Here is a 26,965-nt window from a genome sequence, read left to right as displayed (position 1 = left end):
CATACGCATAACATAACTTTCTGAAAACTTTGCATACATATACATATCATCACAAATTCACATGGTATATATATATTCATCATTAACAAGAGCGGAAGCATACATAATCATGGCAAATATGTAACGTGAATGCATAATAACTTGTTTATCTTGTTTTAATATGGAGTGAAACATGCTTGGGTCCGTGTTTCACTTAACTGAATAACATGAAGTGAAACACGCTTGGGTCCGTGTTCCACTTAACTGAATCATGGAGTGAAACACGCTTGGGTCTGTGTTTCACTTAACTTGTGGTTAACCAAGCTTGAGTCCGTGGCACTATCTTAAAACTTCTTATCTTTCTTATTGCATGAGAATCCATTAGGCTTCATGAATTTTCTTAACATGGCATTTTCTTGTACATGACATAACATAACATGATCTTGAACATTATATGTCATTCCATGGCATACATGATTTAAGTACTACATGAACATGTCATACATGATCTAAGTACTACATGGCATACATGATCTAAGTATTACATGAACAATGAGAATTCATTAAGCTTCATGAACTTCCTTAACATAGCGTATTCTTGTACTTGGCATAGCATAGCATGACATTTTCTTGTACATGGTATAGGATAACATGACATAATCATAACATGATCTGAACATTTTTATAACATTCCATGGCACACATGATCTAAGTACTACATGAACATGACATACATGATCTAAGTACTACATGGCATACATGATCTAAGTGTTACATGAACATGGCTTGCATAATCTGGCTATTCTATTACATGGCATACTTGACTTGAATTACTACATGAACATCTCATGACTTTTATATGATCTTAGTAACATTAAATCAATCAAACAAATTCATTCATTCAAGCATAATCTCATATTTCATCAAGATCGTGAAAGGAATCTAACATTGACTTGTCTCTTAGCGTAACGTAGATAACCACCATAAGCACATCATATTTTCATACATAACAATAATATGTATACATAACAATAATAACAATCATATTCACAGTACGCATGCATTTGTATGATCATACTATTTACCTTTTAGCGTTGCTTCCTGATTTCCAACTTGTAACGCATTACCTATAGGTGGTACTAGATGTTACTAATTTCCTAACAAAACGTGTCGTAATACTCTACGTAATTAAATATGTATAATGGAATTTTAACTAAAATAATAAACTCCATAATATATTCTTTAAAATCCTTTAAATACCTTTTATAAAAATTGTGTTTGCAAGCTCATAATTATTCAATTAAGAACTTGGCCTACTTAATTATCAGCCCAGCCCCAACTAGAGAAAACAACCCACGTAATATTACTAAAACAATTTTTGTAAACACAATCAGCCCATCTTAAACCTCAAGCCCGCATGAAATCAACCCACTTGTCCTAGTACTACAGTTTCTGAAATAAATCAAGCCCACCAGATTTAAAAACCAGTCAAGTTACAACTAAGCCCAACCCCAATAGAACTCAGCCAAGTAGAAAGGGTATTTTGGGAGAACTGAAACAAAGAAATAAAGAGAGAAAATGGGCTTACGGGAGAGGAGACTGTGCAATGCTCACCAAGAGAGGGTTGAGTGCGATGGCGGCTCTAGGTGGCTGTGAGTGATCGGCGACGAAACTGGCGAGTCCCTATGGTGGTGCGACACTGAGAGAGAGAGAGAGAGAGAGAGAGAGAGCTTAGAGAGGGAAGCTGTCAAGATTGACAGAAATAAAGGGAGGGGTGGGTGGCGGACGATAGTAGCTTACCGGAAAGGAGTGGGCTCGACGAGGTTGGGTTGGTCGGCGATCTCTGTGGCCGCCGAGAGGTTGGCGACGTTTTCTAAAGTGATCGACGGTGGCTGGCCACAACACCCAACGACTTTGGTCATTAACGACAGAAGGAAAAACGACATGAAATGTGACTCTCTCAGATTCCGCTTGGGATCGGACGGACATCTGAAGCTTCGGGACATGCAACACAAGGTTACCTACCTCCGTTCATGACATATAAGATGCAATGTTCCTAACATGCATCTAGCATTATGCAATATTCGCAGCGGATAATTTTTTTTTTTTTAGCAATATTAAGCACCAAACTTATAATATCCCAAATACTTAAAACATAAACCATGCATACTTAAAACATCCACAATTACCACACGGGTCTCAGAAGACTGTAATCTCAAAACAATGAAGACCTGGCTCCAAATTACATTGCCAAAATATACTATTGGGCTAGTTCGTTGAGTAACTCGCGTAACTCGACTAACGATGCCGGAATACTATCCGAATACCTAACTATGGAGGCTGCAAGCTCTGCGTTGCATCTACGGCATCTAGTCAACCTCTTCCAGTCTGTTAGTGTTTGCTCCCTGCTCTGATCCTGACACATCGCCTACCATTCGGGGGGAATGGTAGTTGGGACTACCACGGTGATTTGTAATGAGATTTGATTACAAATTTCAGCAAGTTAACAGGAACTTCCACACAGGTTACTGATGCATGCATGGCAGTAAAAGCATGAATGCATAATCAAAGTCATAAGTAAGCATAGCATAACTTGATATACAACATGGCATAAATGATATAACTTGAACTGAAACTGAAACTTAGCTTGACGTGACATGGCATGTATGTGAACTTAAAACATAACATGGACTAGCAACATAGTATGAACGTGAATATACATAATTTGAACATGAGCTTGAACATAACATGAACCTGAGCATGACATAACATAAATGTGAACTTAGAACATGACGTGAATGCGAACATGATATAACGTGAACGTGAACTTGAACATGACATGAACTTGAACATAACTTGACATAAACATGAACTTGAAATATATTCTTGTCTCCTGGGATTACTATGATTGGTATGAACTTGAAACTCGACATGAACGTAAACTTGAACATAACATGACGTGAAACATGACTTCAATGTGAAATACATGAACTTGAAATTTTATTCAATGAACTTAATTAATAAAGTGATTATACGGGTGCTACACGGGTCCCCTTGAGCCGTATGTCCCTGCCGATTACTGCATCACAACACAGGTGTCTATACCAGCTGTGAGTGCATTAATACGTACTCCACAGTTGTTGTGGCCCCACGTATTCTACGTGTCACAATTGCTGTGTCTCACGTAGTGTATGCTCCACAGTGTTGTGGTCCTATACTTCATGCTCCACAGTTGTTGTGGCCCTATGAATTGTTTGTGCCACACTTGCTGTGGACACATGTAAAATAATGTGTGGCTCCATTGACGTTAGTGTCTGGGGCGCTCCGGTGACCAGCTAGTTAGGCCTCATTCGCAACCTGTTGACTGTATTTCGTCAACCCAGGGAATTTCACACCTATTTAGACACTCCAGCGTGAACAAAGGAGTTTCACTAGGATATTACTCTATCTTAGCGCTTAGGGTCATGATTGATATGAATAACTTAACTGCATATATGACATTTCGTAACGTGACGTGACATGAATGTGACATAAAGGACGGAAGTCCTGACGTAACGTAACGTGACATGAACGTAAGACGATAGACATGACATAAAATGTAACAGACAACATTTCATAACATGGCATACATGTAGCAGACAATATTTCGTAACTTGGCATAACATATAACAGACAACATTCCGTAACATTGCATAACATGTGACAGTGAATATTACGTGACATAACATACATGTAACAGATAGCATACGTAATGTGGCAGACTTGCAATATATAGTAACATGGGACAAAATATATTGTGTAACAGATAAATATTTTGTGACAGAATAATTCGTGTAATAGATAAACATGCGATGACATGGCATATATAACAACACACGAACATAAATTGTAGTTCTCTTACCCATCACACATACACAGTAAACTAATAGTAAGTTAAGAGCTAACTTACCTCGATCGTCGTATTCTACGAGATTAAAGCGCGAAACACGAGAAACTGTAAGAGAGTATTCTAAAAGTTAGAATTTTAATTACTAACTTACCATTTTACCCTCTACATGTGGAAAAATGACCATTTTACCCCTAACTTAAGGATTTCACATCCTAACTCCAAAAATTATCAAAATTTACATTCCTCATATAAATTTTTTCCTAGACTCAAATATCAATTCAGAAAAATTTAAAACCATTCACAACTATGGAAAACTCCCAATGGCCGAAACATTCATAGGCCATTTCACTTGATTTTGGTTGCAATTTCTTCCATCTTTAAAACTCATGATTAAACCAAAATTTTGTAACAAGGATCTTCCTATCCTAAGTTTAAAAATACACTTAAAATATCCATTAAGAAAAGCTAAACATCAACACCAAACTTTTTAACAAAAAGTAAACCCTTAAATCACAAGTTTTGGCTTTAATAAAAAATCTCCAAGAATTCCAAAAAAAACAAATCTTACTTCTAACACATTCATAACATCATCTTAAGATCAACCATGCTTAAAATCATCAAACAAAAGCCACCAAAAATCACAAACAACACTTGGAGTTTTTGGATTTAAACTTAGTCCAAAACAGAAACTTTTCTCTCAACTACTTTTGATCAATCTCTTGATCTATGGCTTAAAGACATGTGATCTTCAAACTAAAACATCACATGGTGTAACAATGTGTCTTAAAGATGATCCAACCATCAAACTTAAAATCACATGACTAAAATTCAACAAAATATGGATCTAACCCAAAAACATGAAATCTTAGGCCTAACCGAAATCCTCTTGCATAGAAAAATCATACCTTTAAAACTAATACCAAATATCTTCAAAATAACATCCTAACATGTATATAAGAGGCTTAGGATCATCATATCAAAGCCTTTGGAATAAGATCAAACCACGAAATATTCCAACTTTCACAAAACAAAAACTGTTTTCCCACTTCCAGTTTTTCAAGTTTCTAAATCTAAGGAAATATATCATCAAAAGCTTTATCCATGCAGCAAAACAACAATGAACATTCATAAACACATGCTAACAACACTCCATAAAATTTTCGGACCAAGCTATTTCCATTAGCTTGGTCAAAAATTCCAAAACATATCATACTCTCCAGTTTCAAGCACAGAATGACCTTTTCATGGTTAAAAATAATTTTGACCGATCAAATGAGTATGGATTGAGACTAATAAGATATCCAAGGAAACTAGACTCGAAGAAAAACAACTTTAATGAAGGAGTCATTGTGAGGAAATACATACAATGGGTCGAGAATTGCCACGCAAAAATACAGAGAAATCTTCCCGAGAGAGCGCTTTTGGGTTTCTCTCTAAGAACGGGGAAAAGAAGTGATAAAATGGAGAGAAGTGTGTCTTGCACGACTTTAGACTCCTGGAGGGAGAAGTTATGGGCTTGAAAGACCCTTGATTGGAGTTGGCTATGTGACATAAAGTGGAGAATAGTGAGAGGCATGGACTGCCTGCAGCAGCTGTGAGAGATAGAGGTTGATGGAGTGGATTTCTCCTTCACATCAAGGCACTATTGGGTGCAGCCAATGGCAGTGGATGGTCTGCCATGTGGGGGAGGAAACTTCTCCAAGAAGCTTTGCCAAGGTGGCCAATTTCTTGGGCCTTGGTGGGCCCCAACCAAGTGGGCTTCAATTTGGGGTTTAAAGGGGGTTTGGTTAGGGTTTGAGATGCTATCAAGCCCAAAACCAATTTTTCTTGGCCCAATCAAATTTTCAAGGTTTAAAAGGTTGGATAATGATGTCATGACAAGGATTTGATTAATTAATAGCATGTGGAAGTGATTTAATCAAGTGATTAAACATAATGCTAGAAATCGGATTAAAAAGGGTTTAGAGGTCAACTTAGGGTTTAGGCAAACCGTTTAGGGTTTTGGTTTCAATCAAACTTTTGGGGTTTCAATTGGATTCCAACCATTTAAGGTTTTGTTAGGGTTGAAACTCTCTTTGGTCTAGCACAATTTGGTTGAACAGATGAAACAAGGTTTTGTTTAGGTGACATAATCTCACACCTTGATTTCCTTCACAAATCCATCTAATGGCTCCTCATGTTGCCAAGTGTCTAATACTATTTACTATGTGTGGCTAAGATTTTGTCAAGTGTCCAAATAAAACTTCTCTAACCTAATTTGGACATTTCACACTGTGATTTTGAAAACACCGCTTTGGATGCGCTTATCGAGGTTACTATTCACTTTAAAAAAATGCATAATAAACTTAGTACTGAAAAATCCTAAATATTCATATTAACTTGTAGTGAAAATCGTTTACCAAAATTCAATCCCAAAGTGCCCCTAAAAATAATTTCACAATTTTGAACAGTCGTTTCGTCCGAAATTATGAAAATGAGTTATTGTGCTACAAAATCCTAAATAATCCACTGAGTCTAATGGCGTAGACCATAATGCATTCTGACACTTCTAACTACCTCAAATAATTAAACTCATATATCTAGCATCATAGTAAGTGGTAACACTGACTATGTTGACAGACTAAAACCTGCGCGATTGGTCGATTCGTAAAAACTTATAGAGTTTTCACGAGGTTCCTAAAGTCAATAGAAATTCCACCGGTGAATTTCTAGTGGGCTGTTACAGGAAAGACTTAAATGGCGACGACGTACGTCGAGGTGGGGGAAAAACCCACCATCAGCAGCTTCTGTGGTAGTTTCCGGCGAGGAGGCTGACTTGGTTGAGGGAGGTGGGTTCTCGGTTTGCAGGAGTTGCTACAGTGGCTATGTGTATAAGGTTTCTTGGTTTTTTGCTAAGGGTCTTGTGAGTTTTATAAATGAGGTGTAGGAAGCTATCGTGAGTGATCTGGAGGGGTTTGAGTTTGACTAAACTTTGGAAAACTACTCCCACAAGGAAAGGAACACTTGACAGGATATTAGAGTTTTGAAGTGTTTGAGTTAGGGATAATTTCAAATCAGGAACTCCCAGACCAAACAGAAAGATAAAAGAGGCATATGGTAGAGAAATTATATTCAAAACAAATTACTATCCCCAACATATCTAATAAAAGAATAACAATAAAGATAACCATAAGATAGTAGTAATAATAATAAATCACACTTTTGGGGTTGGAGTGTTACATCTCAGATCTTGATCTCCCACTCAATGAGCTCGGATGGCGGGGGCAATGGCCGTTTGGCAAGCACAAATGATTCGGCCACCTTCACATAGTTTTTCTTGCCCTTGAGTTCCTAGACATAGCATTTCCTTGCTAACACTTGCTCAAAACGCACCTCTCTGCCACCTGTATCCATTGGGAATTTCATTTTCATATGGTATGTTGAGGTGACAGCCTTCAGGAGTTCAAGGTTAGTTTCCTGATGATGGTGTTGTAAGATGATCGGGTCTTGACCACCAAGAAATCAATCATGGTGGTGACCATATGTGGCCTTGTCCCCGCGGATACTAGTAGAGCAATGGAGCCCATTGGCAGTGCCGTTTCTCCTGAGAATCCCTTCAACAGAGTGGGCATTGAGCGCAGCTGGCCTTGGTCAGTTCCCATCTTCATAAAGGCATCCCAAAAAAGGATATCCATGGAGTTGTCGTTGTCGACTAGTATTCTTCTAGTGGTGAAGTTGGCTACCAACATTGTCACTACTAGTGTATCGTCGTGCGGGTAGATGACTCCCTCGCAAACGTGGTCATTAAAAGAGATGGTCACTGTGGGTCATACCCTTGCTTGCTTATGGTCTCTCGATGCTCAAGATTTCTTCATAGGCGTAGGCCTTCCTCCTGGATGATGTCGAATCGTCTCCAGCGAATCCCACTGCAAACGTGCAATTTCGCCAATTAGGGTTATTCCTGTCTGGGCTTTGGCAAGGGGCTCTACTGGGGTTATCTTGTGTGGTTCTCTTCTTTTAGGGCTTCGATCCTGGGGGGGCCTTTGTTGCCATTCTTGTCTCCTCTCGTCTGTTCGCCTTGGCAGCAAAGAATTATGGGCAACCAGCTATTCTAGTTCCCCGTTCTTCCGCATTTCCTTGATCCTCTGTTTTAGGAAGTGACAGTCCTTTGTCCAGTGCCCCTCAATGTTGTGGTACATGCAATATCGATGGGTTCTTTGGGCATGGCCGTTGTTGCCTCGGGTCTTTTCTCTATCCCTGTTTTGCATGTTCATGCTGGAATATGCTACCCTGGTGCTCAAGTCTCTAGTGGGCACGTTTCCTTCTCTCCTCCTGTCGTACTGACCCTTCCTCGCCTTTTGCACCTTTTCTCGGCCTTTTCCTCTATTGGTTCCCTTTGATTGGCTTTCCACTTGTTCCACCTCCGATTCCCTGGGGGTGCTTAGGGTTTGGAGGGTATCTTCGGCGTTGACAAAGTCACCTGCGCAATCCATAAATTCCTGCAACGTTGTTGGGGTCTTTATCATCAACTCGGCCATGAATGGGTTTCTAGGCCAAACTCCTCCCAATAGCACTGCCAATGTGATTTTCTCATCTTGGTCATCTTAAGCGCTCTTTGTTGAATCTGGGGTACATTTTCAAGCTCTCATCTTCTCTCTGTTTAACAGTGAGGAGGCATTCAGAAAGGCATCTCCTTCTCTTGCTTGCCTTGAAATGGGCCAGGAACTATCGACCTAGTTCCTCAAAACAGTTAATGGAGCCCGATTGCAATGCTCCAAACCACCCCCTCGTTGCTCCTTTGAGAGTTAGGGGGAAGGCCCAACATATGATCTCCCCTAGAAAGCTGTGGAGCGTCATATGGGCCTTAAACGTCTCTAGGTGTTCGACTAGGTCCTTCGATCCGTCATACATTTTGACCTATGAAACCTTAAATTTTGGTGGAAGTGGCATCACCATTATTTTTGCACTATAAGGTAGGTTTGTGCTAGTAAGTAGTTGGTCGACAGACAATGACGCGTCTATCCTCCTAGACCATCTCTTCATACTTGTTTATAAGGTTGCGTAAGTTGTGGTACATCTTTTTCTTTTCATCATCATCCAAAAGGGGGCTTGTCTGTGCTCTGCATTTCCGCTTCGCCCCGTTCATTGTGGCTTGGAGCAGCGTCTTCTCCCGAACCCACACTTCTTTGTTTCAAGGCTTCGTTCTCATCTAGGGTTATCTTTCTCAATCTTTCCTCCATTTCCACAAACCTCCCTTCTATTTTTGCCAAGGTGGTTTCCTGATCTTAGGTTTCTTGAGAACACGTTATTGCAAACAGGCAAAAGAAACATTGTATTTTTTCAATAGGATCTCACAAACGGCGCCAACTGTTACAGACGTTTTTTGCATTCCTGCTCATAGCGTCTGTGGACTTGCACTAAGAGAACCAAAGAAAGGTTGGGGTGATATAGGGAACTTCTGATACCTAAGTCAAAAGAATAGACATATGTTCTTTTTATTCAAGAGAAGAAGTGTTAAAAAAAAATGACCTCATGTGTGTGTTCCTCTCCCGTATATATAGAGTGAATATTAAAGTGATAGGGCTTGCTTAATAACTCAATCCCCTGATCCACGTTAAGTTGGAGGTTGTTAACATTTTGAATTCGCCGCCGCGTTTGGCGGGGTTATCATCCTCAGTGGGTAGGTCGGACCTTTATCTTGTAACAATCTTATCGCCTGATTATTAACGTAGGTTGGTTCAAAGTTCTACCCTAGCACACATGTTGCTGATAACTAGGACTCTTTGTCAGATGGGTCGGTATCCTTGGGTTCACGGGCCTTTAAGGTGTGGGGTTCGATCCATTTCCAACGAGTAGATACTTGTCCATCTATAATTACTTATTACGGATAATATACACTTACAATTTTTTTTTTACAATAATTTTATCATTTATTTTATAATTAACCAATATAAGGTTGGAAATAGTTATAAAAAGTTGTAAATTATAATTTTTCATTTTATAAATCTTTTACAATCAACCAATATGGAAGTGTAACGTCCTCAAAATTGTTAAGATTTTCTTAACTTGAATATTTTAATTTTATATAATTGTTCTCAAGAATATAAGTGATAAAAAGTTGCATGGATAAAGATTTTCTATAATATTTTGCTTGAAACACATTCTATAATTCAACATAAATATAAATCATAGATAGAATTAATTATTGTGAATCTATATATTGTGGATCTGTTTGGATATTTATAATAGTATATCTATAAATAATAGTAAAATTATTTGAGTTGAGTTATTTTATTGAATTTTAAAAAATTAAATAAAAAATTAAATAAAATATTATAAAATTAAAAAAATATTTGAGATGGTGTTGAGGCTAATCTTTACACAGTACACATGCAACCTATAGCGCTCTGAGCTGCAAAACTGCAATCCGCGCACTCTCTGCTCGCGATTTACGACTGCAAAGCCAAACCACCGTCATATTTTCCTAAGATATTTCTTTGTTCCAAGGGAAAGAAGGCGAAGTAAATGGATAATTGATTTCCCGATTCTTGTGGCGTGAAACTTACAGCAAAGTCTGGAGAGCACGGTCCGGGGTGGTGGAACAGGTTTTCTTTTAGCCGAAGGGACCTGGTAGTTAAAGCTTCCACGTTTCAGTCCTCTTAAACTTGACTTCGCTCTCCTCTTGGTTGGTTGTCAATGTTCTTTGTTTACTTGGCAGTATTTGCCTCAGCAAGGTTTGTAAAATTTGGTTCTGAAATTGTTGGGGTTAAATTGAAATGGGTTGCGTAGTTATGACAAATGCTCAAATGGGTGTCTCTTATTTTGAAAGATATGGTGCTTTTGCTTCAAATTATTCCTTCAATTCGTTCTCTTCGTATGAGCTTTTGATCCCTCGTAAACCCATATGTCGTATTGGTTTTACTGTTAGGAAGAATGAGAAGAAGGTTCCCATTTTTGGTTTTAAATTTCGAAATTCAAATACAATTAATGCTCTTTTGAAGGAAGAGTCGGACAATAGGTTGGTCAGTGGTGGGCTTCTTGAGAAGGAGCTCGAATTTAAGCCATCTTTCGATGAGTGTTTGAAAGCTATGGAATCGGTCAGGGTTTCTAGGGACAAAAGGCACGCTAATAATAATTCTAAAAAACAGAAGCCGAATAATAATTTGACGGGAAAGGGTGTCTTCAGGAGACCACCAATGGAAGGAGGTGAAGAAAAGGTGAACTTGGAGGGGTCTGGTCGGTGTTCAGATCAAGAGAATGCATTTAAAGTTGTAAGACAAGAACGGTTGTCTATAAATGCCTATGGAGTCATGAACAAAGAAAGCCAGTTCAGAGGTAAACTCAGTTACAAAGGGAGAGAACGTAGAGAGTTTAAGAATGATCTTGATCCCAAAGATGGCGACATAAATGCTAAATCGAGGAAGATTCCCAGGGAAGAAACGACAAAGGGAGTACTGGCGACACACCGTACTAGTCATATAGAACAACAATTGGATGACTCCAACTTGAGAAGAAGTCCAAAGGCTCACAATGTTCAAGAAAGCTCAAGGGCATTGGCTTCTGTTAGGAGCAAGCGCCATAATATTGGCATAGAAGGGGAGACTCTTTATGATGCAAGTTCCTCGGGTATGCTGAGGAAAAAGGGGGCTGACCCTAGCCGATGGGATCACAAATCAATCCGAAAAAGCTACAAGGAAGAGAGAGTTGGTGGTGGAAGAGACAAGGAAATAGGCGGCAGAATTGAGAGGAACTACATCCGTGCTAAAGACAATACTGACCATGAGTTTGTTCAGAACAATCGGAAATATAGGAGAAGCAGTAATGTTTACTCAGAAAGAGTTGATGATGATGGTTTGGAGGTGGAAAGAGCTGCCTTCAAGAATTTTGATGAATTCAATGACATTATGGACAAACCGCAAGTTTCAAAGATGGAAATGGAAGAGAGAATCCAGAAGTTAGCCAACCGGTCTGTGCTCTATTCTTTTCTTCTTCACATTGTCCCTAATATTGGAGTAAAATTTTGTTGACACCTGATCGTAATTATAATTGGTAATCAACAAATAAGATTAATTTTTGTTGACCTATGAGATTATATGCCCATTTTTTTATATTTGTTCTTGACCATATAATCTTTTATGCATTTGACCTCTCAATTAGATGGACAACATCAAGACCCTACTTTAGTATGTCTTGCATTTTGATCAATTCGCAATAGTTGGAATTAGACCAGCTTGCAACAAAAGGGTGTATTGTAACAGGGTTTGACCTTTTTGGCAGATGACGTGATCCATCACGAACAGTTTTATAATATTCTGACGTGTTATGTCGCTTCTCTACTCTTCTGTATTTTGTGGACCTATGCTAATCAATCTATTTGGATTTATTACACAAAATTTATGTGCTCTGTTTATATCATGAATTGGAGTTTTAGTCAACAATTTAATGGTGACGTGAATAGAGAAAGAAGAGTTATTAATACTAAATTTTCTTCATAATGTAGTCCTTTATGCCTGAAATGACAAAGTGCTCAAATGGAAATGAGCCTTTGGGTTAGTAAAGATATTTTCTGTCTTCTTTTCTCTCTTCGGAAGGAACATGTTTGTTGGGTTGTATAACTTGCTTGCAGAAATTCACCGGTCTGATGCTTGATTCCAGAAAGACATCATTATAAGTTTTTTACAGTGTTCTCTGCATTTTGTATCCCTCTGGAAAAGTTGTGTCCTCTCAATGCTTAGTGATGACATTTGGCACTTTTGTTGTCATGTCTTGATTCATTGTTTATATTCCTTTATGTAATGCCAATCTTAATATCTAGTGTGTAGTGCTAACTTATCTTAAGTAGGCATTGTCTTATTTATTTATTTATTTATTATCTTAAAAGGAGTTTTTTTTTAACAGGTTGAATGGTGCAGACATAGACATGCCTGAATGGATGTTTGCTAAGACAATGCGAAGTGCTAGGATCAGATTCTCAGATCATTCTATATTGCGTGTAATTCAGATACTGGGAAAACTAGGAAATTGGAGGCGGGTGCTACAAGTGATTGAGTGGCTTCAAATGCGTGAGCGGTTCAAATCCCACAAGCTCAGGTATCATTTTCCCTTTTTTCTTCTTTGCTCTCATGAACATTGTGCATGTTTTTCAATCTGCCAATTTTTGTAAGGTCCATGCATCCAGATGTTCCTACATGAGTTGAACATTTATTTTTATTATTTATAAAAAAATATTGTGAATTTTTTAAAAGAGAACTGTCTGATCTAGTATTATGAAAATTGATTGGAGCATTTGAGTAATGATTTTGATGTAACTTTGATGTGATTCTGGATGTATCCCAATTTCATTGAGCTCAAAACCTCCCTTGAACATTCAAAATTTATTGTTTCAAATTCCATTTAAAAAATTAATATACTTGTTTCGTATCATTTTATAGGCTCCACATACATATTATGACAAAATTCAAGAGAAATTGTTACAATTGGATAACTTATCTCTTGGACTCTCAGAGAAAGGAGTCAGTCAATCTTCCTATTCAGTGTATTAAATCGCGTTATTGCCACCTTTGCTTATTTAATAGCTCTGCAATATGTTATATTTGGAAGAAGTGGTGGTTACATTTTAGTGATATGTTGTGGTTAATGTTGGTAATGGGCATTTAGTTGTTAGAGAGGATTGGAAGGGGTCTGGTGTGGGTGGGATTGGTAGTTTTATAGTCTTTCACAGTATTTGTGACAGTACTGCCAACAATGTTAGAGTAGGCTGTGGTAGTTGGTTTGTCATCTTGCAAATCGGGTTTAAATTGGGCATTATTGTAGAGGTATAGGAAAACTTGAAATCTTAACCTAAGAATGAATATAAAGATTCGCTGGTGATGTGTGCATCTCCAGCCAGTGATTCATGTTGTTTGGCTGGAGGATCAAATTACCAATCAGTTGATAGAGAATTACCATACGAAGGGAGTCTTGGGCTACCACAGAATGGAAAATACCATCCCATAATAGTGGATAAGTGCCAGGAGCGACACATAAACTGTTGATGGCCTTAGACCCTTTCATATGCCAAAAGTCCGTGAGACAAGTACTAGTATTGGGCCCTCACTTAACAACTCTTCCTGCCTTTAATATTTGTAATCAGGCAGAAAGAGAATCCTTGGTGGTTACAAGCAGATCTTTTCACACTAGTGAGATCGGTAGCATGATAGTGGAGGTCTTAATTGTAGGGGAAACATTTGGAGGGGGTGAAGAGATGGGTGATTGGTCTATGGTATTAAAAAGGGAGGAAATGGTAATAGTAGGGGCCCTAATCGTTTGCAGTGTCTAACCAAAAGGAGAGATGGTAAAAAATTCTAAACAAATTATTTGGCCCCCAAAAGAATTTGAAATGACCCCGTAACCCTACGAAATTTGAAAAAGAAAAAAACCATGGTCCCTCATAAAAATAACTAAAAAAATACATTCAAGAGGTTTTTTCTAAAACTAAAAAATTAGCCCAAGTATCTAATAATATAGTTTTTTTAACTCAAAAGTTTGACTCTAATGTTTCTAAGGCCTCGTTTGTCTTCACAACTCCTTTCAACTCGTCTCAACTCGTCTCATATAATCATTACAATTTGTCTAAATGCCCACACAAAATAAAATAAACAATTCAATTTTTTCAAATCCCAAAACAAAAATAATATTAAAAAAATATATTCTAACAATATTTTATTCAACTTTTAACTTTAATCTTAACTCATCTTATCTCATCTGCGAAAACAAACAAGACCTAAATGTTAAAAGATGTATTTTCCTAAAACTAACAGCGTATGATTTTTCTCTATAATCTCTTAATCCCTTCAACCCTTTTTATTTTTGTTCACCAAAACCATAATTTTGACTAGAAATGTCAAGTTTCTCTATTGAAGAGAACATATAATTTGTAATTCATGATTTATTACTACCATGATACGCATTGAGCATATGTACTTGATGAACACGATGATATCTTTTGGGTATAGCTTTATGATATATGGTTGCAAGACTTCTACAAGGAATTTGGATTGATAAGTTACCTATTTTTAAATGTTTTCTTTTGAATATTTTTAACATTTGGATCTTTCACTAGTTTGAAAGATGTATGGGGCGTCTGAAACACTTAGTGATAGAATCAAAAGTGTTCGACTTGTCGAAGGATGGAAACTCCTTGTTCATTACTAAGAGGAGTAGGAGGGTGGTGAAAGATATGAGGCTGGGGATGTCCACGGTGCAATGGTTCGCCAAAACATTGGAGGATTGCCTGAAGGGTGATAAGAAGGATCTGTTCACCACCTCGAGGGAGGAGACCAGAAGTTACATTGCGTAGAGATGCTCAAATTCCCGTGGCCACTACATGGCTCTAGCGGAATACGGTGGTGGCAACAAACTCAATTGCTTTTTATTCTTGAAGAGTCGAGAGGTAAGGGCCGGAGGGAATGAAGGATGGATTGTGGGAGGTGGTTAAAGAGGGAGGGCATGCGATTCACAATAGAGGAGGGGTTATTCAAAGGCCATTATTGGTGGTGAACCACCCACAAAATCGTTCGTATAGGGATACTCTCTTGCAGAAGACAATGCTGACACTTTCCAGAGAGCAAAATGGGGTGGAAAGGCTCCTCATAGCTCGAGTACAGCAAGCGCACAGTGGAACGGTTGAGGTGGCAGGCTCGTCGTGGATCTAGCAAAGGAGGACATGCCCTCTACTTTGCTAGAAATGAAATCACAGCTGTCGGCAATAACAGAGAAGGTGGAGGCTCTAATACGGTGTGTTGAGGAGGTCTATAAGATGGGCTTGGGCCATGAGGTAAGTGGACCTGGCAATTTACTTAATGCCTAAAGAAGCAGTTGGGCAGCTAAGGGCGTTTGGGCTAGTTACAAGCCAAATGGGCCAATCCGTTGGGCTTCAAATAAAGGGCCAAAACAGAGGTAAAGCTGAGGTTGGAACCCAACCCGTGTGGAAAATCAGAGAGGGGAGGGGGGAGATGCCTAGCCTTCTAGCGGGGGGAGCCAATCAACCTCACCAGAGAAGGTGCCGATTGACTTGCGCATGGTCGAGGAACCCTCAACGGTGGCCCAAAAGACAAACATAGTAGCAGTGGAGTCGACGACAGCCAATCCAGTTATGGATTTCAACGTTTCCTTACCAGCGGACGTCAAATCTCTGGCACAATACAAAGACAAGCCGATGGGTGGAGGGGAAGAGTCTCAAGTGGCTTTTACTCCAGCGAAAGGCTCTAGGCATCTCTAGTTAGCTCAGTACACACAGACAATGCCAATGGGTGGTAGGGAAGAGTCTCAAGTGGCTTTTACTCCGGCAAAGGGCTCTAGGCATCTCTAGTTAGCTCGAGGTATGGTGGCAAGGATAGAGATGGATATGAGGTTCAGTGGGGAGAAGTCAATGCCTTTTGACTCTATGCCGGAGTTAGAGGACACGGACTACACTCTCTAGATGGTGTATAAGGAGGCTAAGGTGGATCCATAACTATTTTGTACACTATATCCGCTGCTTGCAATGGGAGTTTCACCATCAGATTGAGTGACTCAAAAAGTGAAGGATATTCAAGATTGTGTGGGGATTTCATGTGAAGGGTTTGAGGAGCAATTTTGGGCATTACTCATCGCTATTGAGGCAGGTCGATTTCAATCCCGTAAATCTGCTTCTAGAAAAAAGAGGGAGTTGAAGCATCTCACTTGTTCAATTAATTATGATGGATGGGAGGGGAGTACCGGCAAAGGAAGATCTAAGGGGAAGTTTGTTTCTTCCCATGAAGCCTATAATCCTTTCTTGGAACATTCGGGATCTCAATGATCCCAATAAGCACCTTCGGATTAAGAATCTCTTAAGTAACTGGAAATTGGATATTGTTTGTTTGCAAGAAACCAAGATTAAATTTATTGATCGAAGCATCATCACTAGTATTTGGGGCTGTCCATATGTGAGATGGGTGTATCTTGCTTCTAAGGGAGCGTCTGGGGGTATTCTTATCATGTGGGATTCGCAGGTGGTTGAGTCCATTAAGGAGTGCGTTGGAAACTATACGGTGGCTTGTTTGTTTAAAAATGTGCCGGATGGCTTTTGCTGGGCTTTCGTTGGTTTTATGGGAGGTTTAGGTAGTTGGTGGAACTTACCGTGGTGTAGGATGTGACTTTAATATCACTCGGTTCCCTAGTGAAATATCGGGAGAAATTTGACATAGCCCTACAATGAATGAGTTTTCTGAATTTATCTTTGATATGGATTTGGTGGATCTACCACTTGTTGGTGGCATGCACACTTGGTCTAATAATCGGGCTTGGTCCCGTTTGGACAGATTTTTGGTATCTCTTTCATGGGAGGCTCATTACTCTACCTTGTTGCAAAAGAGATTGGATAGGAGTGTGTTCGGATCACTTCCCTATTGTACTGGATTGTGGGGGTATTCATGGATGTAAAAGATACTTTAAGTTCGAAAATAAGTGGCTGAAAGTCGATGGTTTTGTGGAGAAAGTTAGGCCGTGGTGGTCCTCGTATCCTTTGAGGCTTCACCAAGTTTTAGATTGGCCATGAAATTGAAAGCATTGAAGAGGGATTTGAAGGTGTGGAATGTCGAAGTCTTTGGACATATTGATAGTAAAAAAGGGCCTCTTATGGAGGAATTAAAGGATTGGGAGGAAAAGGGAGGTGAGCACTCCTCTTTTTGAGGAGGACTCTTGCAAGAAATTATATATCACCTCGGAACTGGAAAATGTGCTACTAATGGAAGAAATCTTGTGGAGACAAAAGTCACATGCCCTTTGGTTGAAAGAAGAGGACCGTTGTACTAAATTTTTCCATCGGGTGGCTAACTCTCATCATAGGAATAATTCAATCGAGATGCTCCAGGTTGATGGACAGGTCTGTTCCGATCTTGATACCATTAAGAACCACATTGTTAACTTCTACAAAGATATCCTTTTTGAAAAATTCCTTGGGAGACCCAAACTTGATGGCATGCCTTTTGAGTCTATCGATCAATCAAGTTCGACGTGGCTGGAAAGACCTTTTGAAGCAAATGAGGTTCTTCAGGTGATTTGTGGGATGGCTAAGGATAAAACCCTGGGTTCGGATGGGCTCTCTATGGCCTTCTATCATGATTATTGGGATGTGGTTGGGGAGGATATTATGCAGGATTTTTTAGAACTCTACACTTTTGGTAAATTTGAAAAAAAAAAAATAATGCGTCTTTTATTGCACTTATCCCTAAGAAAATTGGGGCAGTGGATGTGAAAGATTTTTGGCCTATTAGTCTTATTAATGGAGTGTATAAGATTATCTCTAAGGTGCTCGCTAGTCGCATGAGTGCTATCATGAGTAGTATTATTGCAAAATCCCAAAATGCTTTTGTGGAGAGGAGGCAAATATTGGATTCGATTTTGATTGCCAATGAATGCTTAAATTGTAGAATCAAGGAGGGTACACCCGGACTCTTGTGCAAGCTAGACATGGAGAAGGCTTATGGCCATGTTAATCGGGAGTTTTTGTGCTATTTACTTGGGAGATGTGGTTTTGTGGAGAGATGGATTTCTTGAATTAGGCATTGTGTATGTACTGTTCGTTATTTGGTTTTGGTGAATGGCATGCCGGAAGGCTTTTTTAACTGCTCTAGGGGATTAAGACAATGGGATCCCCTCTCTCCTTTGTTGTTTGTCATAGTTATGGAAGCATTGAGTCGCATGGTGGGAGTGGCTGTTAATGGAGGTTTCTTGCTGGATTTCCACTGGGTAGTGTTAATATATCTCACCTTCTCTTTGCTGATGACACTACTTTTTTGTGAGCCGGACAGAAATCAAATGCAATATTTGAGGGCTGTACTACTTTGCTTTGAAGCTGTTTCGGGCCTGAAAGTAAATCTCTCGAAGTCTGAAATGGTTCCTATGGGTAATGTGAATAATATTCAATGCTTGGCAAATATACTGGGCTGTAAGGATGCTTTGCTGCCCTTGAAATACCTTGGCTTACCGCTGGGGGCTGCCTTCAAGGCAAAATCTATTTGGGATGGTGTGTTAGAAAAAATTGAAAGAAGATTGGCTGGTTGGAAACGAGTATATTTGTGCAAGGGTGGTAGATTAACTCTCATAAAGAACATGTTATCTAATCTTCCTACTTATTTTCTATCCCTATTTCCATTACCTGCAAGTATGGCCTCTCGTATTGAGAAGACCTTTCGTAACTTTCTTTGGGGAGGTATAGGGGAGGAAACTAAGTTCCATCTTATTGGTTGGGATAAAGTTTGCTCACCGATACCTTGCGGTAGGCTGGGAGTGCGTAATTTGAGGTCTTCAACAAAGCACTTTTAGAGAAATGGTTGTGGAGATATCATAGGGAAGGGAAGAGTTGTGGAGAGAAGTAATAGATTCTAAATATGGGAGTATCCGGGGGGCCTAGTGTTCTAAGGAAGTTAGGGGGACATATGGTATGGGGTTGTTGAAAAATATTCAAGCTGGATGGGGAAGATTTTCCAAAGTTTTTCAATTTCGCAATTGGAAGAGGTCATGGTGGTTATATTTGGCATGATGTCTGGTGCGGTGAAAGTGCTCTAAAGGAGGCGTTTGCCATGCCCTATTAAATTTCTAGTGACAAAGAGGCTGTTGTGGCTGATCTATTGGTGTTTTCTGATGGTGTTGTCCATTGGAATGTTAGTTTTTCGAGAGCGGCTCAAGACTGGGAAATGGATATGTTTATTGTTTTCTTTGACTCGTTGTATGCTATGTCGATTGACAATGAGATGGAAAATAAGATGATTTGGAATCTTGGAGGAAATAAAAAGTTCTCAGTGCTCCTTCTATAAGGCTCTCTTGGGATTTTCTAATGATCATTGTTTTCCTTGGAAGTCTATTTGGAATTGCAAGGTACCTCCTAAGATTGCTTTCTTTATATGGACTGCATCTCTAGAGAGGATTCTCACCTCGGATAACTTGAGGAAACGTGGTATTACCATATTAGATTGGTGCTGTATGAGCAAGAAAGACGGGGGGAATCAGTGGATTGTCTTTTGTTACATTGTGAAGTGGCCCAGGGTTTATGGAATGAGATCCTTAATCCGACCGGGGTGGCATGGGTTATGCGTAGAAGAGTTAGGGATATCCTGAAGAGCTGGACTGGTATTTGGGGAAATGCCCACATCGCTGCTGTGTGGTGAATGATCCCTCATTGCATTATGTGGTGTTTGTGGATGAAGAGAAACAAGAGGTGTTTTGAAGACATGGAGCGTTATTTGGAGGAGCTGAAGCGATTTTTTTACACTACTCTCCTGGGCTTCGGCCATTATTTGTAATGCGGATAATCTCTATGATTTGCTTGTATCTCTCACTAGTACTTAGTTGTAATTAGGCTTGTTCGATGTATACTCCCGATGTACTTGGGCTATGCCTTTATTTTCAATAAAATTTTACGTTTACTTATCAAAAAATGGCTGAAGAAGATCATTGTCATTATGCATAAACACCTTTTGACTGCTGTCTGCTTCGTTTGGTAGATTTATATATACCACTGCACTTGATGTACTTGGGAAGGCAAATAGACCTGTGGAGGCACTCAATATCTTTCATTCAATGCTGGTAATGTACAAATATTTGTGTAATGTATGCGGCACTTTTTCTATAGTGAAATGCACCTTGTAAAGAGGGAAAGACAGCTTTGACATAACAGTATTAAAATTTCTGTTTCATTTCTCTCCAGCAACACATGTCTTCGTATCCCGACTTAGTTTCTTATCATTGTCTTGCTGTCGCTCTTGGACAAGCGGGTTATTTGAAGGAACTGTTTCATGTGATTGATATCATGCGATCTCCTCCCAAGAAGTTCAAAACTGGGGCACTTGGGAAGTGGGACCCACGGTTGGAACCAGATATCATTGTTTACAATGCGGTGAGTGGTACTAATGGAAATCCATATGCAGAAGATAATGGTCTTAAATTGCTCAACTGATCTGTTGCTGCGAGACACCCAAATGGCTATATAAGGTCTTAAAAATGTTCAAATCTTAATAATTTTTTAATTGAGGCTTTTCTAGATTAGATACTGGCATGATTTGATAGTTTCTATACCTGATAATGACATATTTACGAATGAAGAATTTAGATATTATGGTATGCATGAGTCTTGAAATTGTCAGATGATCATTTTCTTTCCTTGATACATGATATTCTAATCTGTAGTGTGCAAAAGATTTTTCTGGAGCAATGAGGATGAGAAGAAGCTTAATTGTGGAATTTAAAAAAAGAAAACCTGAAGGGGAGAAAACCCCTCTCCTGACAGCAACCCCTCCCCACCCAAGGAGTGGTGGAGGGAAGCCTCTAGCATCGTCCGAAGCTGAGTAGGAAATTAGGGTGGATCTTAAGTAGGAAATTATGTTTTTCCTTTAATAGAGAGAAGTATTCTGATATTTTTTCAGTATGTTGCGTATTAGTGGTTTTTATTCAATGTCTGGTTTTTTTCTTTTCTTGAAGATTTTCTATCCTGTGTTTGATTTGGTTTTTGTGGTTGGGGAGGAAAATCTGTACTCTTAAAGGGGTGAGTATCGTTGTGGTGAGTTCGATGTCCTATTTGCATTTTTATTATGCCCAGATTGTAAGGAGGTTCTATCATCATACTCACGGGTCAAGCCCCTTCGTGTCGTCTCAATGAATTTCTGTACTTATAAAATATATTTGTTGTTTTCAATAGATCACCATATATATGATGTTCTATGTATCTCTTCTTTATCCAGGTCCTAAATGCTTGTGCTCAACAAAAACAATGGGAGGGAGCATTTTGGGTTTTGCAGCAGTTAAAGCAACAAGGCCAACAGCCTTCTTCTTCAACTTATGGACTTGTCATGGAGGTAATAACTTCCTCTAGTTTCCATCATGGTCCGCCTGACCATTGCATTCTTTTGCTATTATGGTGACACTTTTATACTTTTGGTCCTTGGTATACTCCTTTATAATAATTATTTTGTTACTACTAAGACGATTGTGGGTTTTCAATTGAATAGTGATTTGCATAAAAATTTCCCTTTCCAGCTTTCGGTTATCCAGAGTGATTACTACCACTTCGATTCTGTGACTAATTTGACTTCTGTCATTACAATTAGTGCCCCCACCCCCACAACAGAAATTTGTATTTAACCCAGAATTTTACTTTTTCCTGAGCTAAATTCTGTCATCATTGTTTTGCCAATGCACTGAAACATGAGACAAGAAACTAAGCATGTGTACACAAAATAATGTATTTATGAGAATTGTAAACGTTATAAACTATTGCAGAAGTCAGAATGAGCAATTGAGATATCTAATGAGAACCTCGTATGTCTTTTGCTTGTAGACTTGCACAAGACATCTATATTCAAGTCCATTACTGGCTTTTTAATAAAATTAAGAAAACTAATCTATATATGATTTGATTAAATTCATTATCTACAATCATTGTTTTTGACTTTCTCAAAAGTACTTTGGTGTGGCAATGATTGATGAGGGTTGATAAAATGTGTGATAGAACTGCCTTCAGCTGAAGAAATGCTTTTTTTTTTTCTGAAACTTGCATATTTTTTTTTTTTATAAGTAAATTGAAATTGAAACTTACATATTATATTGTTGTAGGATTTGTGAAACTGTTAATAGGTCGCTATATATTTTGTGTCTTCATCCTGAAAATTGCTTCTGTTTTGTGAGTTTTAACTGGGAAATCTATACCTAATTGGTTTTCACTTAGTAGGTGATGTTTGCATGCAGCAAGTACAACTTAGTTCACGAATTTTTCAGGAAATTGCAGAAATCTTCTATTCCAAATGCTTTAACATATAAAGGTAACTTAGTTTCTTGTTCTCTTTTAGATGCTATTATATTGTAGTTTAATTATGACAATGACCACTTTTATACACAGTTGTGGTGAATACATTTTGGAAAGAAGGTAAAACAGATGAGGCTTTGTTTGCCGTTCAAGACATGGAAAGACGAGGAATAGTAGGTTCTGCATCTCTTTATTATGACCTTGCTCGCTGTCTTTGTAGTGCTGGAAGGTGCGAAGAAGCATTAGAGCAGGTAATTTTTGTTGTGCTTCATCTTTTGTTTTACATTTTTACACGTGAATTTGCTCGTGTGTTTAAGCTTTGTATGCTGCTACATCAACATGCATTACAGGATAATTTACTGTTTGTGTCTAAAAGCTTAGATAATGCTTCTTTTAATCCCAGAGTTGCATCACGAGAAAAGTTGGTAATGCAAGAAAATAATGTTATATAGTGGGTGTATAATGCTCTCTTCTTTTAATTCTTCTCCCAACACCTCCCTCTCTCTCTCTCTCTCTCTCTCTCTCTCTCTCTCTGTGTGCACTGTATTCTTTCATTTACACCCTTTTTTTTGGCACCGGGTGTTTGGGAACAGCATCTCAACTAATCCCCGGGGTGCACAGGCCCCCAGCAAGGAGTTTGCCGTAAATGCACCTTAGGTAATTCATTTACACCCAAAATTAACACATCTTCCCACGGTTTCCATCTAAACCTCCCATTCTGGGTTGTGCTATGTTAAATTCCCATGCTCTGTATAGAATTACAGGGTTGCTTCTGCATCCCCATACAATACCTTTATAATTCACAATGTCCTTTTTTTTTATGGGTTAATCACAATATCCTTGAAGTTAGAGGTGTTGTATCTTGTGTTTGTATGTATATAATTTGTTGAATTAATAGGGGTTCTCAAAATTAGTGAATTCTAGAGGTCCCCTATATTAGATTCTATCAACTGATATCCTTTGATACTATATGTTTCAGGACCAAATTCTATATGTTTCAGGAACAAACTTGGTATTCATTTCAAATAATAGTATTTCCTAATATTTACTTTTCATTTTTTTAATTCAGTAAGTTTATTATTGTTTATAATATACAACACTGAAATCTATTTACGTATTTTATACATAATTCCATCAAATTTTAGGCAATATTTCTTACTGATTTCTATTCATGTGTTAATATAATGTAACAGCCTTTTAAAGCTACTATATGCTCTAATTATTCAAGGTTTTCAACTTAGGTTTTTATTCATTCCTACACAAGTTCACACGATAATAGAAAGGAAAACATGAAAAAATATAAAAAAGATTCTGTGATGATAATAAAATTAAAAAGCTTAAACGTATTCCACGGTGGCTAATTTTTTGGAGGCATAATTCTAACTAATTTCTTGTTGGTAAGCTAATTCTAACTAGGCAATTAGTAATTACTTTCTCAAGTCATGAGTGAAAGGAAATTCCTAAGAAATGGTTGTCTTTTGTCTCTATTTTAAACCAGTTAATATAGAGACTCACTATTACAAAAGTCTCAGTAGAATATACAAGACCTAAAATATTTCATAGCAAAAGCACTGTTGCTAAAATGAATTTGTGGTCACATCATGGCAAAATGAGTATCATTGTTCAGGGCATTGATGACACATTGGTAAATGATAATTCTGCTATCGCTAATGTGCATGCATATCACTAGCACAATGTTAGGATAATATTTGCAAGTTGGATAAAATAAACAGCAGCACCTGTGGATCAAGTCATTTAGGCGTGCGTAGTTCTTTTCTTGTACCCACAGAATAAGGTATTCTTTGGCTTTCCCAATGCATTGAATCCAGTATAACATGTAATGGTGGACCTTGGCATTTTCTTACCTAATATTCCTATAGTATTCCACAATGGTGGTGCCAAGTATGGCGGTGTATGATACACCTTTTAACCCCTTTCTTGGGAGAGGCATATGGTTAAAGGAGTCACCTTGAATCTGAACATGGCTCACGTCCGATGCGATCCAATCTGGGGTTTGTTTTCACCTGCAAAGATTCCCATACCTGGCTTAGCTACTTTCCCAGAATGCACATTTTATGATGTACGTAATGTTCGTAATTAAAAGCTTGATTACGTATTGGATTTTCATTTTTTCCTCAGATTGAGAAGATTTGTAACGTTGCAAATAAGCCTCTAGTAGTGACTTTCACTGGCTTAATTCAAGCTTGTCTCAATGCCGGAAACATTCAAGATGGAGCATTGATTTTCAACAAAATGCACAACTTTTGCTCCCCAAATCTTGTTACCTGTAATATAATGCTGAAAGCATACCTAGCACATGGGATGTTTGAAGAGGCAAAAGAGCTGTTCCATAAGATGTCAGAAGATGGGAACCGTATCAGCAGGATATCTGATTACAAGGTTCGAGTAATACCGGATATCTACACATTCAACACCATGTTAGATGCATGCAACACAGAGAAGAGGTGGGATGATTTTGAGAATATATACAAGCGGATGCTGCACCATGGATATCATTTCAATGAAAAGCGCCATCTTCGGATGATATTGAATGCTTCTAGAGCTGGAAAGGTATTGCCCCTCCCTCCCCCATTATTCATCTCATTGCATCAAGTTGGTGCTTGTTTGATGATGTTATTGAAAGGAAATTTATCTGTTATGCTATTTATCTATTGGAGAAAATTGAATGATTTCCACAGATAGCAAGATAAATTCAGAGACAATTGTTTCAGTAATCCTAAACTGATCTTTGCGATGCAATATAAACTTTGTTATGGGTTATGCTTGAGTAAATGTTCTAGTTAGGATGTTCCTGGACTCCGAATATATGCACCCATGCACACCGATGTGAATATGTATGCACATATATAATCCTTTGTTTTTAGTTTGTTCTTTAATTGCCCTCCAAGTATTAATTCGCCATCCACCCCTCCTTTATCACAAATTAGTAGCATGCCAGCATCTGCATGTCACTTGGTATTTCCCTTAAGTAGAAATCTTAAAAAAATAACATTCTTGTTAAATTTAATCTTTAGTTCTATATTTATTCACTATTGGGAACCCTGCATGCTTGGCAGGAAGACCTACTGGAAACAACTTGGAATCATTTGGTTCGGGCGGGTAGGACTCCACCAACTTCTCTCGTCAAAGAAAGGTTTTCCGTGAAAATAGAGAATGATGATTATACTGCTGCTCTTTCATCAATTGCTAGTCATACCATGAGCGAGTCGCAGGCATTCTCTAAGGTGGCATGGTTGAATTTACTCAAGGCAAGTGCTCACAGGTTTCGGAGGGATGCTCTTTTTCGGTTAATAGATGAGATTAGCATACTTATTAACAGAAGTGAATCGCCAAACCCAGTATTTCAGAATCTGTTATCAGCTTGTAAAGAATTTTGTAGGACTCAGATGACATTAGCTGAGATTAAACAAATAGAACCTGTCTATACAAACTGAATTAGCTTTAAAACCTTGATAAAGTATTTAAACGTGTTCATCTTCACTATTAAATCTCGGAACAAGCATTCCTGCTCATGTGTGATCAGAAATTTAAAACCTTCTTCTACCAATGGGTAATTTGGAAGCTGTGGGGTTTCAAAGTAAAAAGGGGATTCTGCCTTGATATATGGGTAATGTCGAAGTAAGGGTGGTTGTCTCTTCTGAAAATGGCACATCCGTTGTTGGGCTGATCAATTCTCACCTTTCGATGAACTAACATGAATGTAGGCTATAAAATACCTAATTTTTAAAAGCAAGAGTTTCGCTTCTGTCAACTCACATAATCCATTCCTGTGTTATATATTCATAAATTTTGTAATTTCAGTTTAAAGTAATTTGAAAGGTCATGTCAATAAATATTGTACAATTCCAAATTTTAAAGGTGTGAGACACTTCTACTTCGACTCTTTCTCTTCTTTCTTGTATATATATATATATATATATATATATATATATCACTATCAATAATCAAAGAGGGCTGCATTTAGATTGCTGCACATTTGAAAGGTACATTACTAGACTACTAGTTAATATTGTATAAGAATGATTTTATAATTACATATACCATAAAAGAAAAAGAGGTTGAGGGAGTAAATTGGATAGGATAGTGATGATATATATACATATATATATATATATATGTAGAATTAGGTTATAGCCATCTTAAATTCCAAAATTGAGATGTTCCTTCTCTTTAAATTGAGTTTTGCAATACATTATAAATTTATTTTTTGAATTTGGAAAATTAAGTTTTTAAGGTTGAGGTTGCCAAAGACACATAGAACTGGAATAAATAAATAAATAAATGAACTGAGTGATAAG

General features: G+C 38.2%; 1 protein-coding gene across 1 annotated transcript; it reads left to right on the top strand.

Moving 5' to 3' along the window:
* Positions 1-10,199: 10,199 nt before the first annotated feature.
* On the top strand, positions 10,200-26,143 carry LOC121268652 (pentatricopeptide repeat-containing protein At1g30610, chloroplastic). Its single transcript, XM_041172987.1, has 9 exons — positions 10,200-11,813; positions 12,746-12,937; positions 20,353-20,434; positions 20,556-20,744; positions 21,586-21,699; positions 22,572-22,662; positions 22,740-22,897; positions 24,786-25,217; positions 25,724-26,143. Exons 1-9 carry the CDS (start codon positions 10,624-10,626, stop codon positions 26,099-26,101), a joined length of 2,826 nt encoding a protein of 941 aa, XP_041028921.1. The 5' UTR covers positions 10,200-10,623; the 3' UTR covers positions 26,102-26,143.
* Positions 26,144-26,965: the final 822 nt, after the last annotated feature.

Source organism: Juglans microcarpa x Juglans regia, chromosome 5S, assembly GCF_004785595.1.
Source record: "Juglans microcarpa x Juglans regia isolate MS1-56 chromosome 5S, Jm3101_v1.0, whole genome shotgun sequence".
Classification (NCBI taxonomy): domain Eukaryota; kingdom Viridiplantae; phylum Streptophyta; class Magnoliopsida; order Fagales; family Juglandaceae; genus Juglans; species Juglans microcarpa x Juglans regia.
This window is presented reverse-complemented; position numbering and strand designations above follow the sequence as displayed.